The 13,499-nt window shown below is 45.0% G+C and overlaps 1 protein-coding gene across 2 annotated transcripts in view; it reads left to right on the top strand.

Moving 5' to 3' along the window:
- TAFA1 (TAFA chemokine like family member 1) overlaps positions 1-13,499 on the top strand; it is a 364,814-nt gene that overhangs the window by 305,768 nt on the left and 45,547 nt on the right. For both annotated transcript variants that reach the window (XM_044451694.1, XM_044451695.1), the window contains exon 3: positions 8,549-8,689. In XM_044451694.1, the coding sequence (XP_044307629.1) occupies positions 8,549-8,689 (141 nt within the window). The remainder of the gene's footprint in view (positions 1-8,548; positions 8,690-13,499) is intronic.

The raw sequence follows: 13,499 nt of genomic DNA, 5'->3' as shown, positions 1-13,499 counted from the left end.
CTGCAAGGTCCACCTCGTCAGAGGGCGGGAGCTCCCCACCTGGAATGCTACCCATTTCCAAATCTCCTCCCGCGAGGAGTTGCAGCTCTTCCCCACTTCCATGGCCATGTGGACTGATTCCCTTGTCTGACCTTGAGCTAATCTCTCCCATAACAAAAACTGGCAGCGTCTCGGGACCTAAGCTGCAGCTGGGGCTGGCACCATTTCAAAAACTGTCTTGTTATCAGAGTCAGAGTGGTCAGTCTGCCAGGATAGGTAGCCTTGACAGGTAGCCAAAGCAGGTAGCCTCCTGTGTACACACCTGTAATCTGGGAGGATGCGTGCACACGACTCTCAGTTAACATACAGCATAATATGGCTGTAAGGATACATGGGAACAATCTGAGTTGGAAGGAGTGGAAGGATACAAAATTAGGCCATATTTATCCCATGCAGTGTTTGCCCAGTTAGAGGAAACACCAATCTATTTATTGCTGTTCCAATTCTACCAATTGATTGCTATTCTAGTCATGAGAAGGGCAGACCCAGCCGTGTTGCGCTCTCTGCTGCATTTCTGTACCCCCCCAGTGCCCCCCTTTCACACACTAGAAGGGGAAAGTCTGCAGTGGGGGACTTGCACTCTTTCAACATATGGGGCCAGTGGGGCTGGGCTATGGGGATGAAACCCCCATGGCACTGCCAGTGTGTGGAGACACATTCTCCTTCTCCAAAAGTACTAAGTGCAGGAGGATACGAGCACCGAACAAGGCTTTTGATTTTGAGGGAACATGGGCTATAACCCAGTGACTTCAATTATATTGCAAGCATTTTAATTATATGAAGTCATTGCTTTGGGGATTGTATCTAATCCTTGGCCACCTACTGTGCCCAAGGCTCTGCAGCTCTGTGCTCAAAGTTCACATTCATAATCTTGCTTTGTATTTCCTCCTTTCATTTATTCACTGTACATTGCGACTAAGGCATCGCAAGAAGCCCTATTCCGTTCTTCTTCCTGTCATGGTGAATTCATGGAGGAGGAAGCTATTGATGGCTGCTAGTCCTGGTGGCTGTACACTGTCTCCATCATCGGAGGCATCATGCCTTTGCACAGGAGTTGCTGGAGAACTTGGGTGGGAGTGTCCTGCTTGGGGGTTCCCATGTGCAGCTGGTTGGCCACTGTGAACTGTGTGCTAGACTGGATGGACCCTCGCTCTGATCCTTCTTCCACGGTTCTTCCTGCATTCTTATGCGGACGTGATTAATGGGGGCAAGAATGGCGGCCATGCCCACCGGCTGCATCGCAATGCCTGCCAGCTCCACCCTGGCGCCTGCAGCTTCAAGGTGTGCGGCAGAAAGTGTGTCCTTCCTTCTGCCCACGCGATTTAGGACCCCAAGTATGGAGTGAGCAACAAGGATGCCCACCTGAGAAGGCCCCTGGACAAATAGCTACAATGATGGGTGGGTACACTTCTCCGTTGCATATTCACAAGCACTGTGCAGAACATTTCTTCCACATTTTCTCATTCAATTTGATAACAGTGGAAGTGCCGTCAAAAACAAAAAGTTAAAAGGAGAAGAAACCGACAGAGACATTCTTACGGGTGAGGGTCATGAGTCTTCTAATCTTAGTTATGAGATGGGCAAGTGCGATGCGCAGGTGGCCTCTTTCATTGTGCAGTCATCTCCCCGGCAGCCTGTAACCTCTCTGGCTTCCCACACTTCAGTTAAAGGCTAGGGAGCGATACCATGAGCTAATTATTCTTCATGGGGTTTTTTCCGGTGAGGAATCATGAGCAGCTGCCGAGGTGGCAAGAGTGCAGTAGAGAAGGCAGGAGATGTGTGACGAATCCGTCTTGTGCGGGAAATCCACCAGATTCCCTTGGCCCATCTTCCTGGCTCCAGTCCTCAGACCAGAGTCTGAGTTCCCAGCAAGTGCACCAGAAATTTGTGGGGTGCTCACCAGGAATCGAGCCGGTGGCAGCATACTGGGAAGAAGCTTGGCCACTGGAAATGGTGGCTTGTGCAGGTTGCTGGCGCTCCTTTTGGTCCAGCTGGCTTTGCAGAAGCAGGCTGGCTGTGAGAGGAGGTCCATGGACTCTGGAGGGATGGATGGATGATGCAAAGGTTCATCTTAACCCTGAAAAAGCGCAGCTTCAACCACTTCATCATAATAAGGTGATCTTGAAAGCACCAGATGACAGGACTAAGAAGAAATGTTAAAGCTTTCTGTGGGGAAGAAAACATTTAGGAAACAGGAGGGTAGCACCTGGCATTAGCACTGCCCCTTCCGCAGAAGTGCACCCGGTCCCATCTCCCACACAGCTGCTCCAGCGCTTGTAGGCAGGATCTGGCACTGCAAGCATCTGCACTCAGAGGAGAGAAAAGCAGTCACTTTGCAAAAATTTAATGTTTGAGAGACCAACCAGGATTGAACCAAGACTTCTCAAGATACATTTTTCCCGAAAAGGATACTGAGATTTTTTTTCTTAGTCTGGCCCCTGCCACCAAATGTGGAAAGCCACTTTCCATACTGTTCTCCGGGTGGCCTCCCCCTGTTTTTACAGGGGTGCGGCAGTGGCCACCTGTGTCCTCCAACTCCACAGGACCCCAGAATGGCACAGAGCCTGCGGAGGGTGCAAATTGGCAGCTGGGCTGCCAACACGGCCGCTGCTCTTGCCGCTTGGAGTGGCAGTGAGAAAAGCAAGAACGATTAGGACATGGGCGCCCCAACAGGTGGAAGAATTGTGGGCAGTTAATTGCACGCCAATGTATTGTGCACAGTTATAATATCATCTAATGTCCCTTTTAATCAGCACTCTGTAAAGTGGATGGAGTTTTCATCAGCAGTGAAATGTGATTCTAGAAATGCAATTTGGTAGCTAAAGTCTTTGTAACAAAAAGCCAAAAACCGGAAATAATATAAGCAGCCAACCAAAGCAATCAAAATAGGATGGTTCCTTCCATAGCTGCTCCCACAAGACAATTCTGACAGGTTGTTTTAACCCTGGAATAACAAGTGACATCAGGAAAACACAAACTAACAATACAGATCACATGCTGCAGAAGAGGAATCTAAAATACACTTTGGATGGCTAGGCAGTGAATTGCTAGTATAAAGTCTTGCTTGAGCTGCTGCTGCCGCTGCTGCTCCTTCTCCTCCTTTTAATCATTGATGGTTTTTAGATCGCTAGCCTGGAGCAACTGCACCATTGCACAGATGTGAGTTTTAAACACACAAAAGAGTTTTTAAAAGACAGCACTGTGTTACATCCTGTAATGACTCCAACACTCGTAGCCAAATTTTACATTCCGATCAAGTTTAAATGGGAACTCTTTTAGATCTTTAAGATTTGGATTGGCTTTTACAGATCAAGTAGGAGAAAAGAGAATATGGTACTGTGATTTCATTCAAGATCGTTATGTGGTGCAGATAACTTTTTTTTTTTTTTTTGCTTAATTTACCTTTGACCTTCTGACTAGCAAGTACTCTGAAAGGATGTGTGTCGCTGGTCTTAGAAGTGTCAGACTTTTGCCAGAATGCAGTGAGCATGCATGTAATCGTTCTGGGATTCAAGCAGGGCTGTGGCCGATGGGTGAACCGGCACGAATTTTGCCCATGCCCTCCCTGTGCTATCCTCGCCTGGGTCTCCCTCACAAACACTGTTGCAACACTGTCACGTGCTATCTTGGAAACACCTAAGATAAATTTTATTCAGTGCAAAGAGACTTAGCCAAGGCCTTCTTGCTTTCTTTTTTGCTTGTGCAATTGTGACTTTATTATCTATATTTCTGGGAAAACTGTCTTTGCATTGGACCCGTCTCTTTTTGGGAGGAACAAAGAATATTGTTACGCTTATTCCTTTACTAAGAGTATCTTCTGGACCTCCAAATGGAGATTTTTTTTGGCATAATCTTTAAGTGTTACTTACATGTTATGCATATGATGTGCATATCTTTCAGCTGGAAGCAGGTGGTTCTGTTTATCAGGACTACCTCATGCATTACATAGAAGATTCATTTGCCACATAATTCCGGTGTTTACAGAAATAAACACTACCAAGTGTGAGGAGACATCATGCAGTTTATGTAGGACAGGTGCACACCTGGAGAACTAGTGCATATCCACTGAGTATTTACAAAATGTGTCACTGATACCCTCAAATATGTCAAACAACTTGTAACTGAAATACAAGAACTCTTCTTCAATATCTGCCAAACATGTTCAAAAGTTTGGTGCTGAAAACTTGAAAATCCATTGTTGAAAGTCCTGAACTACATAGATCTTCATATATGTGCCAAACTAGTCATGGATCAACTAACTGTATGAATACATTTTTGAAAAATAAGGTAAATAGCACCCCTGGGAAGCCTGAGGAACCCTGTGGCTGTGGGTGGAAAGGAGAAGTGCAACTCTTTTTTTCACTGCCAAGAACTGGGCTTGGAAACTGCTGCTTGCAACCCAAAGGGAGTTCTGACTAGCACCAACAGAGACTCCCCCCACCATGCAAACAGCCAATCAAGAAAGACCATTTTTGTTGGGATTGTGGACCACTCCAATGGGCTGCAGGCTGCTCAGACACCCTCCGCAGTGCTAGTCACCCAAACAAGATATGCATATTCAGTGGTTTTGACATTGGGCTAGACGGGACATCGGGAACAGGGGTGGGAAAGTGACAGCCAAGCTGCAGTGTGCACAGCACTGCATCTGTCTCTTTAGAGCTGTTTTCAGCCCTTCCCATCAAGTAGTCAAGAAAAGGAAGAAAAACAGGCCCTGTGCCTGGAGGACAGCGAATGTTTCAAAAGAGCAAGGGCAACAGGGTGGATATTCCTCAGATCACTGTAAGTTATCTCTTTATTTCACCTTAAGCACTAAGCTCCTGTTCATTTTCTTCTTGTGCAGAATGAACAAACACCACTTTCTGCTGCCAAACGAACCTTCTTTCTTGCTGGCCAGGTAGAGACCACGAATGAAAGTAAAATGGAAACAGAAAAGCCAAGCACAGAAAGGCCAAGGATGGGGTCTCCCTCTAGCCCATAATACCATGTTCTGATATTTAACTCTTGTTTATTGATTTATTTGATTTTTAGCGCACACCCATTAGCCACAAGGCTCCCTGGCTGGGTTACAGACAAATACATAACTTTTCAAGGTTTTGTTATGTACAGGGTGTTTTTTCAATAATTATAGGTGACCCCAATCATGAAAAAGCAACCCCCAGTCACAGAAACTCTTGGCCAGGAAGACCTTGGGAAGTTTTTCTAAATGAGGCATTTGCTGTGTATTCACCCTACTTAGTTCACTGAATTTTTCAGAGACCCCTATTCTGAAATTGCTTTTCTTAAATAAACTGTCACTCTTTAAATGGAGCTACCATTGTCCATCATGCGACAAAATAAAAAGACCATTTTCCACTGAACTCTTAGGGGAGAAAGCCCAGGCCTGAAGAGTGGGGCACCTTGTTGTCTCATGCTGGCTACCCAGTAGGAGATCCCTCGGAGATTCAGTACTAATGACCTGTTTCTAATGAGATGGGATGATCAGGCCTTGAGTACACTTCTCTGCAAACTTGCAAGCCCAGATCCCGAGAGATGAACGCTTTCACGGTCCCTTCCTGTTACGAGAATCTGGATGGCGTAAAATATACAACGGCAATGGGCTTTTGTCAGGCCCTTTCCACTTTTTGCCTCAGAAAAGAGCTGTGTCAGGGACAAGCAAATAGGTTTTTGCACCATACAGGAAGCTGCTCTTCTTGATGAGAGGAATTAAATATTAACAACGGGGTCCATCTTGCCTTCAGTTTGCAAACTCATCAATACTGAGCCCCTGGAGTACATGACCTAAGGTCTTTTTCTTTAACTGATATTAACCTGCTTTGATTGACTCGTCCCTGAAAGCCCAAGGTCTGAATATTTAAAGTTACATCAAGCTTTCCCAAAACATTAAGAGGTCATTCTCAGCTGGGGGACTTGACACACAACATTTAAAATGGTTGGATTGGCTTTGGGTTCTTTTTTCAGATGCTGCTTTGTCAGTAGAAGCTTGCCTCAAAACAGGGAGGACTCACTGCCTCCACCAGTATCATCATGCTAAGTTGAAGTTTCAGTAGATGAGCTGATCCTAGTCCAGTGCTGGGGAATCTCCAAACAGGTACCCGTCACCTGAACAGCTAAAGGTTGTGCCTTGTGGCCGCCTCTCTATCACCGCCCTGAACGAAACTGCAAGCTGGCCTAGCTGCTACATCCAGCCGATGCTCACCTGGTTCCATCAATCCTGGTTCAAGGAGCTGCATAGCCTTGGCCTGCACATGTTCCCTGCCCACTTTTCCCAGCTAGCTAGTGCAGTTCCTCTTGCAGCCCTGTCTCCTTTTCTTTGATTTGTACACCTCCCAGGGACAAGAAGGAAGCTGCTTCATACCAGATCCTGTCATGCCTGACGCCTCAACAGAGGCGGCACCTCACGAGGAAGAGTCAAACGCCCAAAGAGAGAATCAGACATCAGAACAGGAGGACTTATACTTGAGGCCCTGTGGCCAAGCGACCCTTCCACAACCTGACTTGGGAGTAGCTGAACAGAGAGCCGTCCCTCATCCTGACCCTTTACCCCTTGGGCAAACAGCCACGCCTCAGTCCGACCACAAGGGCCCCGAAGGAAGAGACACTACGTGTTCTGCCCCTGAAGAGTGTGGGCAGGATGCCCCCCTTCCCCCTGACGCTGAGTCTCCTGAACAGGATACAGAAGACACAAGAGGCGGGATAGATTTGACTCGCGCGACTCTTAGACGTAGCTTACGCCGATTGGAACAAAAGGAGGCTTTGTCCCACCTCGGAGGGAAAGGTGGGACAGGGAAAGCTGATCCCACGTGGGTTCCCTGAGGGACGTCACTAAGAAGATAGCAACTAACTTGTAAAGATCGTTGCAGTAGAGCTTATCTGTAGCGTTGTAAATCTTGTAGAAAAGTAGCAATAAAAGCTTTAGTTTTATTGCCTGCATAAGTGTGGGTCATTTATAACTGTGAGCTGACACCTCAGAACAGATCCAGACACTGGCCCATCCAGCTCACTGTGGCCTTCTGCACTGATTGGCAGTTGTTTTCAGGGGTCTCCAACAGGGGCTCCCCCACCACTACCTGGAGATGCCAAAGATCAAACTGCAAACCTTCTGCATGCGGAGCATGTGCTCCATGCCAGAGTGATGGCCCTTTGTTGCTTTCTCAGCTAATAGACAGGTAGGGATGGCTGAGGATTTTGTTTCAGTTCATCTCTGATCATAATTTGCCCAGTTTCACAAAGTGCAGGATAAAAAGAACTTTAAATCAAAATGAGAGACTCATGTTAAATCAAAATGTGAAACTGGCATTCAATTATCCTGGTCCAGGGTGTGTTGAGCGCTTTGCTTGTAAAATTCTCTGTTTGGGTCCTTGAGTATTCGGTGAACCACTATGAGTGCATGAGCTGATGGCATGGAATTGACACCTTACATGAACGGAACAGTTCCTTACATGGGAAAAAGCCACATGGTCAGTCCTCCTGCATGTAATTCCACCCTAACTACATAGGAGATACACATGGAGAAGCAACAGCCTGGGGGTATTTAGATGCATGTAAAGCAGGGGTTGAAAGCACACTTCCTGGGATAGCTCTACTATGGACAGAAGTAGTAACAACTAGAAGTCCACTAATGAGACAGGATTGCTGATCGAATCTTATTCTTTTTTTCAGAGCTTGATATGATTTTGAACCCTTTCTTTAAAATCCTGGACCTGGAGTCCAGCTGTGGTGTGGTTCCACGGCATCTCTCAGAAATGTAAAGAGGCTGTCAGTCCAGCGTATGCCAATCTGCCTAGCATGTTGGATGGACGATGTAACAGAAATCAGATTTGCTTTTGGCAAATCAAATGATAAATTCATTTTGAATGCAAAATAAGCAGCCTCTAGGATATATGTCAGGCTCTCTTACGCATTTTAGATTTAAAAAAATGCTGCAAATCAATGATGTGGGCAAATGCTTCCACAAGAGAGTATTTGAACTTCTAATCACCTAGCAAGTATGCACTTAATGCATTCTGAACTTTGGTCTCTTCAAATGTACAGGAAGTGTGCTAACTATTGCATTTGACTGGTACAAATGGGCAAGAATTTCATTTCAGATCATTTTTGCTAAAAAAAAAAAAAAAGTTGTGAAAGCTCACATAGGTCTTATTCAAGAGAGAAAGAACTTGAGGTTGAAAAAAATTCTAATGAGGTAGAAAGTAAAACAAATGTATTTTCCCTTCCTTAGATAGTGGGATTAAGCAGAACGAAGCGAGTCAGGTGAGAGGGCAGCAAATGGATAGCCACCTGTTATATGTTGCTGTTGTTGTTTCCATCATGTCGGTCAAGGCTGGTCTAGGATTTTGGAGAAGCACATGTTGTGAGGGGATTTGTGCTGAAAAGATGACAGATAACATTGTCTTTTGTCCCTACCATGGTGTAGGGTAGGGCGCCGTGCTTAGCTGTCATTTCTTGGTTAGTTTACTTTGCAAAGCAGTCCTTCCTAACTGTGGTATCGGTGTGCTTTCTCTGTTGCCAGAAGGGGGAACGTGTGAAGTTATAGCTGCACACAGATGCTGCAACAAGAATCGGATTGAGGAGAGATCACAAACAGTAAAGTGCTCCTGTCTACCTGGGAAAGTGGCTGGGACAACGCGGAACAGACCATCATGTGTTGACGGCAAGTAGCTTGCACAGTATGTCTTATGGATGTGTGTAACCTTTTACCGTACAGTCACATTCTTCCAAATAACCTCGGGGTGCGTAAATCCCTGCATTTGGAGGACCTGGAAAGTTGATGTCTTTACCATTACATAGCTGCCATGAGACAGGGCACCCAACATGTAGAATTGGTCAGCAACTGAGTACGGAGGAGTCTGGATAAGGTGTAGCTTATGACTGTTTTAGCACATTAGGCCTATAGTTTCAAGCATACTTCCTTCCATAAGCTAAAGGGATAGTGCAGGAAGGAGCTGCTCTCTTTGAGTGAAGAACCGTGGAAGAGTGCAGTAAACAGAAATCACACAAATTCAGTGCTGGTGAATGGAAAAACTGTGCTTTTTTCATTGTGGGGGTTTATTCCTATAAAAGCACACCGCAAACACAACTGCTTTACCTGCAGTTACTCTGAAAATGAGTACTAACAAAACCAGGGGAAAGCATATTCTTTTGAACCAGAAGCAGAAAGATAAGGCTGAGCAACCTGCCAGCACATAAAGCTGGTCTTTGTGCTGATTATACAGATATTTCCTCCGAATTTCCATTTTGGTTCCATAACCCTTGCTTAGTAGCCATTGTCCTCTCCCTGTCCGAGCAGGGACCTCCGCATACACTGTGGTGTGAGGCATGGAACAGTGTGTCCACGTGCAGATGGAAATCCTGATACTGCATGAACAGAAGGTCTATTTGCCTTACTCTAAAGAGGTTCCATTATTTATAATATGGCCATCGGCCCTGATCCTTGAGGGGACAACTCCAATTAAAGTGTTAACAAATGATTGATGGATTAATGAATTAATTCATCTCCAAGATTAGCTAATTCATTCTGCACAATCTACGAGCATTGCTGCTGCAGCTGTTGTTGCTTGTTGTTGTTGTTAAAGACCACAATGAATCCCCTCTCTTCCTTCATGCATGTTTATTTTAGTTCATCCACTTCTTAGTCACCTTTCCAGATCATTGTCCTCCAGAGTCAGTTTAGAGCACAAAGATAGAAACAAAAAAGCATCGTTAAATAAAGCCTGTTTCCATTAAAACAATGCAAATATATTAATAAAAGCATGGTTGGGAATGATGGGAGTTGCTGTGCTGGGCTCTTTTTGTTTTTAATTTTGAAATTCCTTTGTGCCAACACTTGTCTCATTTGTGTTGCTACATTAAGAATTCAAGTGGCTACAGTTGATGAGCCTTAATTAATGTGGCTTTTTTAAAGTTAGCAGCACCACTTCGGCAGTATGACCCTGTACTGAATGTCATATAAATACTTGAATAACATAATGAAAAAGATGGCTTCTGTTTTGAATAAAATGCAGCACTCACATTTTCTCCCATAGTTTTTCTTTAATTCTTTTGAGAGCTGTCTTTCAACCTTCTCACACCTTTCCTTCCTTCCTTCGACTCTAACAATTCATTCTCTGCAGAGCTTGAATGGGATCTTAAGGGTACTTAGAGTAATATGGAATCTTTCTATGATATTGCAACAGTGCGATTAATACAGGTCCACTGGATGAAAGCTTTACTTCCCGTCTAGCTAACATAAGCACATTTCTTACAAATCACAGTAAGACTGACCTTGGATGAGCAAAGTCTTTCTCCCCAATCCTAGCTTTTTAATGAGATAAACAGTGTTAAAGACTCCCAAATGGTGAGATGTAATTATTGGGCAGGGGCACATACTTTTGTCTACCAGAGTTTCTCACTGAGTTGATTATTTACTACTTTAACAATCCAGGCAAAATTAACTATTGGATTGAGTTGAATGCAATGTAGAAACCAGAAGAAATCGGCTTTTACTCCAGTTCTCAGACTCACTTATGAGAGAGGCCTTTTCGCATAGATAGAAAAATGTTGCCAAATTTCTCCTTGCAAGTGTGTGATAATATGGACATTTCATAGGTGGTTGATTCAAAGCCCATTGAAGATAATGATGGGGTTGTTAGGAAGCTCAGGGGTGCACCTATTGGGATGGTGACGGGCAGGGGAAGATAAGGTGTTGAGGTAATAGCTGGGCAGTGAGGAGAAGAGAGGTCAGATATCTCACATCTGCCGCATTTCCTGGTTTTCCCCCCAGCCAAATGGTTCCTGGGAGCCATACCAACCAGCCTTCCAGCTTGCTGCTGTTGAATGCCAGGTTGGTTCAGAATAAGATCTCTCATTCATGATCTGATTTTGGATGAGGGAGCCAGCCTGGCATGCATTACTGAGACCTGGGTGGAGGAGGTGGAAGGGGTTGTCCTCACCCAACTGTGCCCACCTGGGTACTCAGTGCAGCAGCAGCATCCTGAGACTGCAGTTGGGGTGGCTGCAGTCCAAAAGAAGTCCATTCTGCTCTGTAGGCTTCTTGTTCACTTGGGGGCCAGTCTTGAGTGTTTGTATCTTGTGTTGAGCTCCTGAGTTGGGCGCATCCTGATACCCAGCAGTCTTTCCGCCTGAGCTGATGGAGGTGGTCCCAGACCTCGCATGGAGGACCCCAGAATGTTGGTTCTGGGGGACCTGAATTCCCACACCAAGACTGCCTTATCTGGGGCAGCTCAGGACTTTGTGGCCTGCCACAACAACCATGGGACTGTATCAACATGTCACTGGTTTTCTCAACTGGACAGGAGGATTGTGATCTTGAGGTGCAGGAGTTAACTTTAACTCCTGTGCTCAGGTCAGATCACTTTCTGGTGAGGTTTAAACTTTTGGAAAACTTCTTCCTCTGCAAGGAAGAGAAGCCTATTAAGATGGTCTGCCCACCAGAGAATAATAGATCCTGATGGTTTCCAGAGGCTCTGGGGAATGACACAGCTGGTATGATTGGTGCTCCTGGTGAAGCCCAAATTACCTTGTGGAATACAGAAATGACTCGGGTGCTTGACACAATCGTGCCTAAATGGCTTCTCCAGGTACCTCCCTGGTATACATCTGAGCTTAAGGCAAAGAAGCTAGAGGGAAGATGACTAGAGTTCAGGTGAAAGAGATCTCATGATGAATCAGATCAAACACATCTTATAGCTCATTATCAAGACTACTGTATTGCAGCGACAGTGGCAAAACAGCCTTTTTTGCTGCCGGCATTGCATCTTCACAGTGCCATCCAGCTGAACTCTTCCAAGTGGTGTGGGGCCTTTTGCAATCTGGGCCATCAGGTGAGGCTATTGAACTCTTGGTAGCTCACTTTGATGAATTTGCTCATCACTTTGAAAATAAAGTCGCCTAGATCCATTGCGAGTTGGAATCCACAGTTAATTTAGTTCCATTAACATCGGTGTCCATCCATCTGGTCCAGTTTTTCATGGACGAATTTTAGTTACTGAAGCTTGTTGGTGAGGACAAGGTGCTTGGTTATGTCCATCCTACCAACTGTTTGCTTGACCCTTGCCCATCTTGGCTGTAGATCTAAAGAGGTTATAAGGAGGCATGGATTGAGATGTCATCAATATGCAGATGACACTCAACTCTACCTCTCTTTTTCATCAAACCCAGGTGGGGCAGTGTCTGAACTGATGCCTGAGCTCTGTAATGGACTGGATGAAGGCCAGTCCAGGTAAGATGGATGTACTGTTGGTCGGCAGTTCATCTGTACAGTTGGAAGCATTTCAACCTGTCCAGCACAGGGTTGCATTTAAGAGGCAGGGTCCATAGCCAGGGGATGCGTCTAGATCCAAAGCTATCACTTGAGCCCCAGGAGCACCTTTCTTCAGCTGCGGTTGATTTACCAGCTGCGGCCCTATCTGGACAGACAGAGCTTGGCCACAGTCACCTAAGCTCTGGTAACCTCTCAGTTGGACTACTGTAACATGCTGTACATGGGGCTGCCTTTGAGGATGGCTGAGAAACTTTGACTGGTCCAGGATAGGGCAGCGCGCTTGTTGACAAGGACCAGCTAGCGTGCCCAGTCTTTACCAATTACATCAGCTACCAGTTGAGGCCTGGGCCCAATGTAAGTGCCATAAAGCCCCAAATAGCTTGGGGCCAGGAAGGGATGCCTGAAAGAATGCCCACACCCCTTGGTTCCTACCTGACACTAAGATTAGCTTCAGGGGTCCTTCTCAGGGAACCATCCCCAAAAGAGGTGAGTGGGGGTGGCAAAGAGGAGAAGGGCCTTCTTAGTGGTTGTACCTCATTTATGAAATATGATCCCCAGAGATCTAGTGCCCTCATTGTTATCTTTCCAGTGCCAAGCAAAACATTTGTCTTTATAAGACAGTTTTAGAACCATTGAATGAATCTTTTATATTTTTAGAAATTTTAATGATTGTTTTTACCATTCCTGTGCCTAAGGTAATTTTACTGACTGTCGTAATTCTCTGCTATATGTCTGTATTTTTGTTGTATTGTATTGTATGGCCTTTACTGTATGATTTTTCTGGTTTTTTTAATTCATTTTGGGTTGCACACCACTCTAGAGAGCCTTGAAGGCTATGGAACTGATATAGAAATGTAATAAATAAATAAATAAATAAATAAATTTAAATGACTAAAGGAAAGGTAAATGTTGGTTTCCAGTGGGCTTTGAGGAAGACTTGAGAAAATACTTTGTATTACGCACAAAGCTTTTTTGTATCAGCACTTGAATCAAGTGAAAATTGTTCACAGTCAAAAAGCCAATAGTTTTCCATTTATCTAATATGTACTTTAGATGGTATCAAAGAACAGTTCTCTCTCCCCCCCTCCTTCCCTCCCTCCCTTTCTCTCCCCCCACCCTTTAAAAGTACTTTCAATCAATTCTTATTTCAACAGAAAAAGGGAAAATGTTATTTTAAACCCAAAGAGTCAACTTCTCATCC

Source organism: Varanus komodoensis, unplaced genomic scaffold (assembly GCF_004798865.1).
Source record: "Varanus komodoensis strain SLA01 unplaced genomic scaffold, ASM479886v1 scaffold6_4, whole genome shotgun sequence".
Classification (NCBI taxonomy): Eukaryota; Metazoa; Chordata; class Lepidosauria; order Squamata; family Varanidae; genus Varanus; species Varanus komodoensis.
The sequence above is the reverse complement of the archived record's forward strand: the minus strand, read 5'-3'. Positions and strand labels throughout refer to the sequence as shown.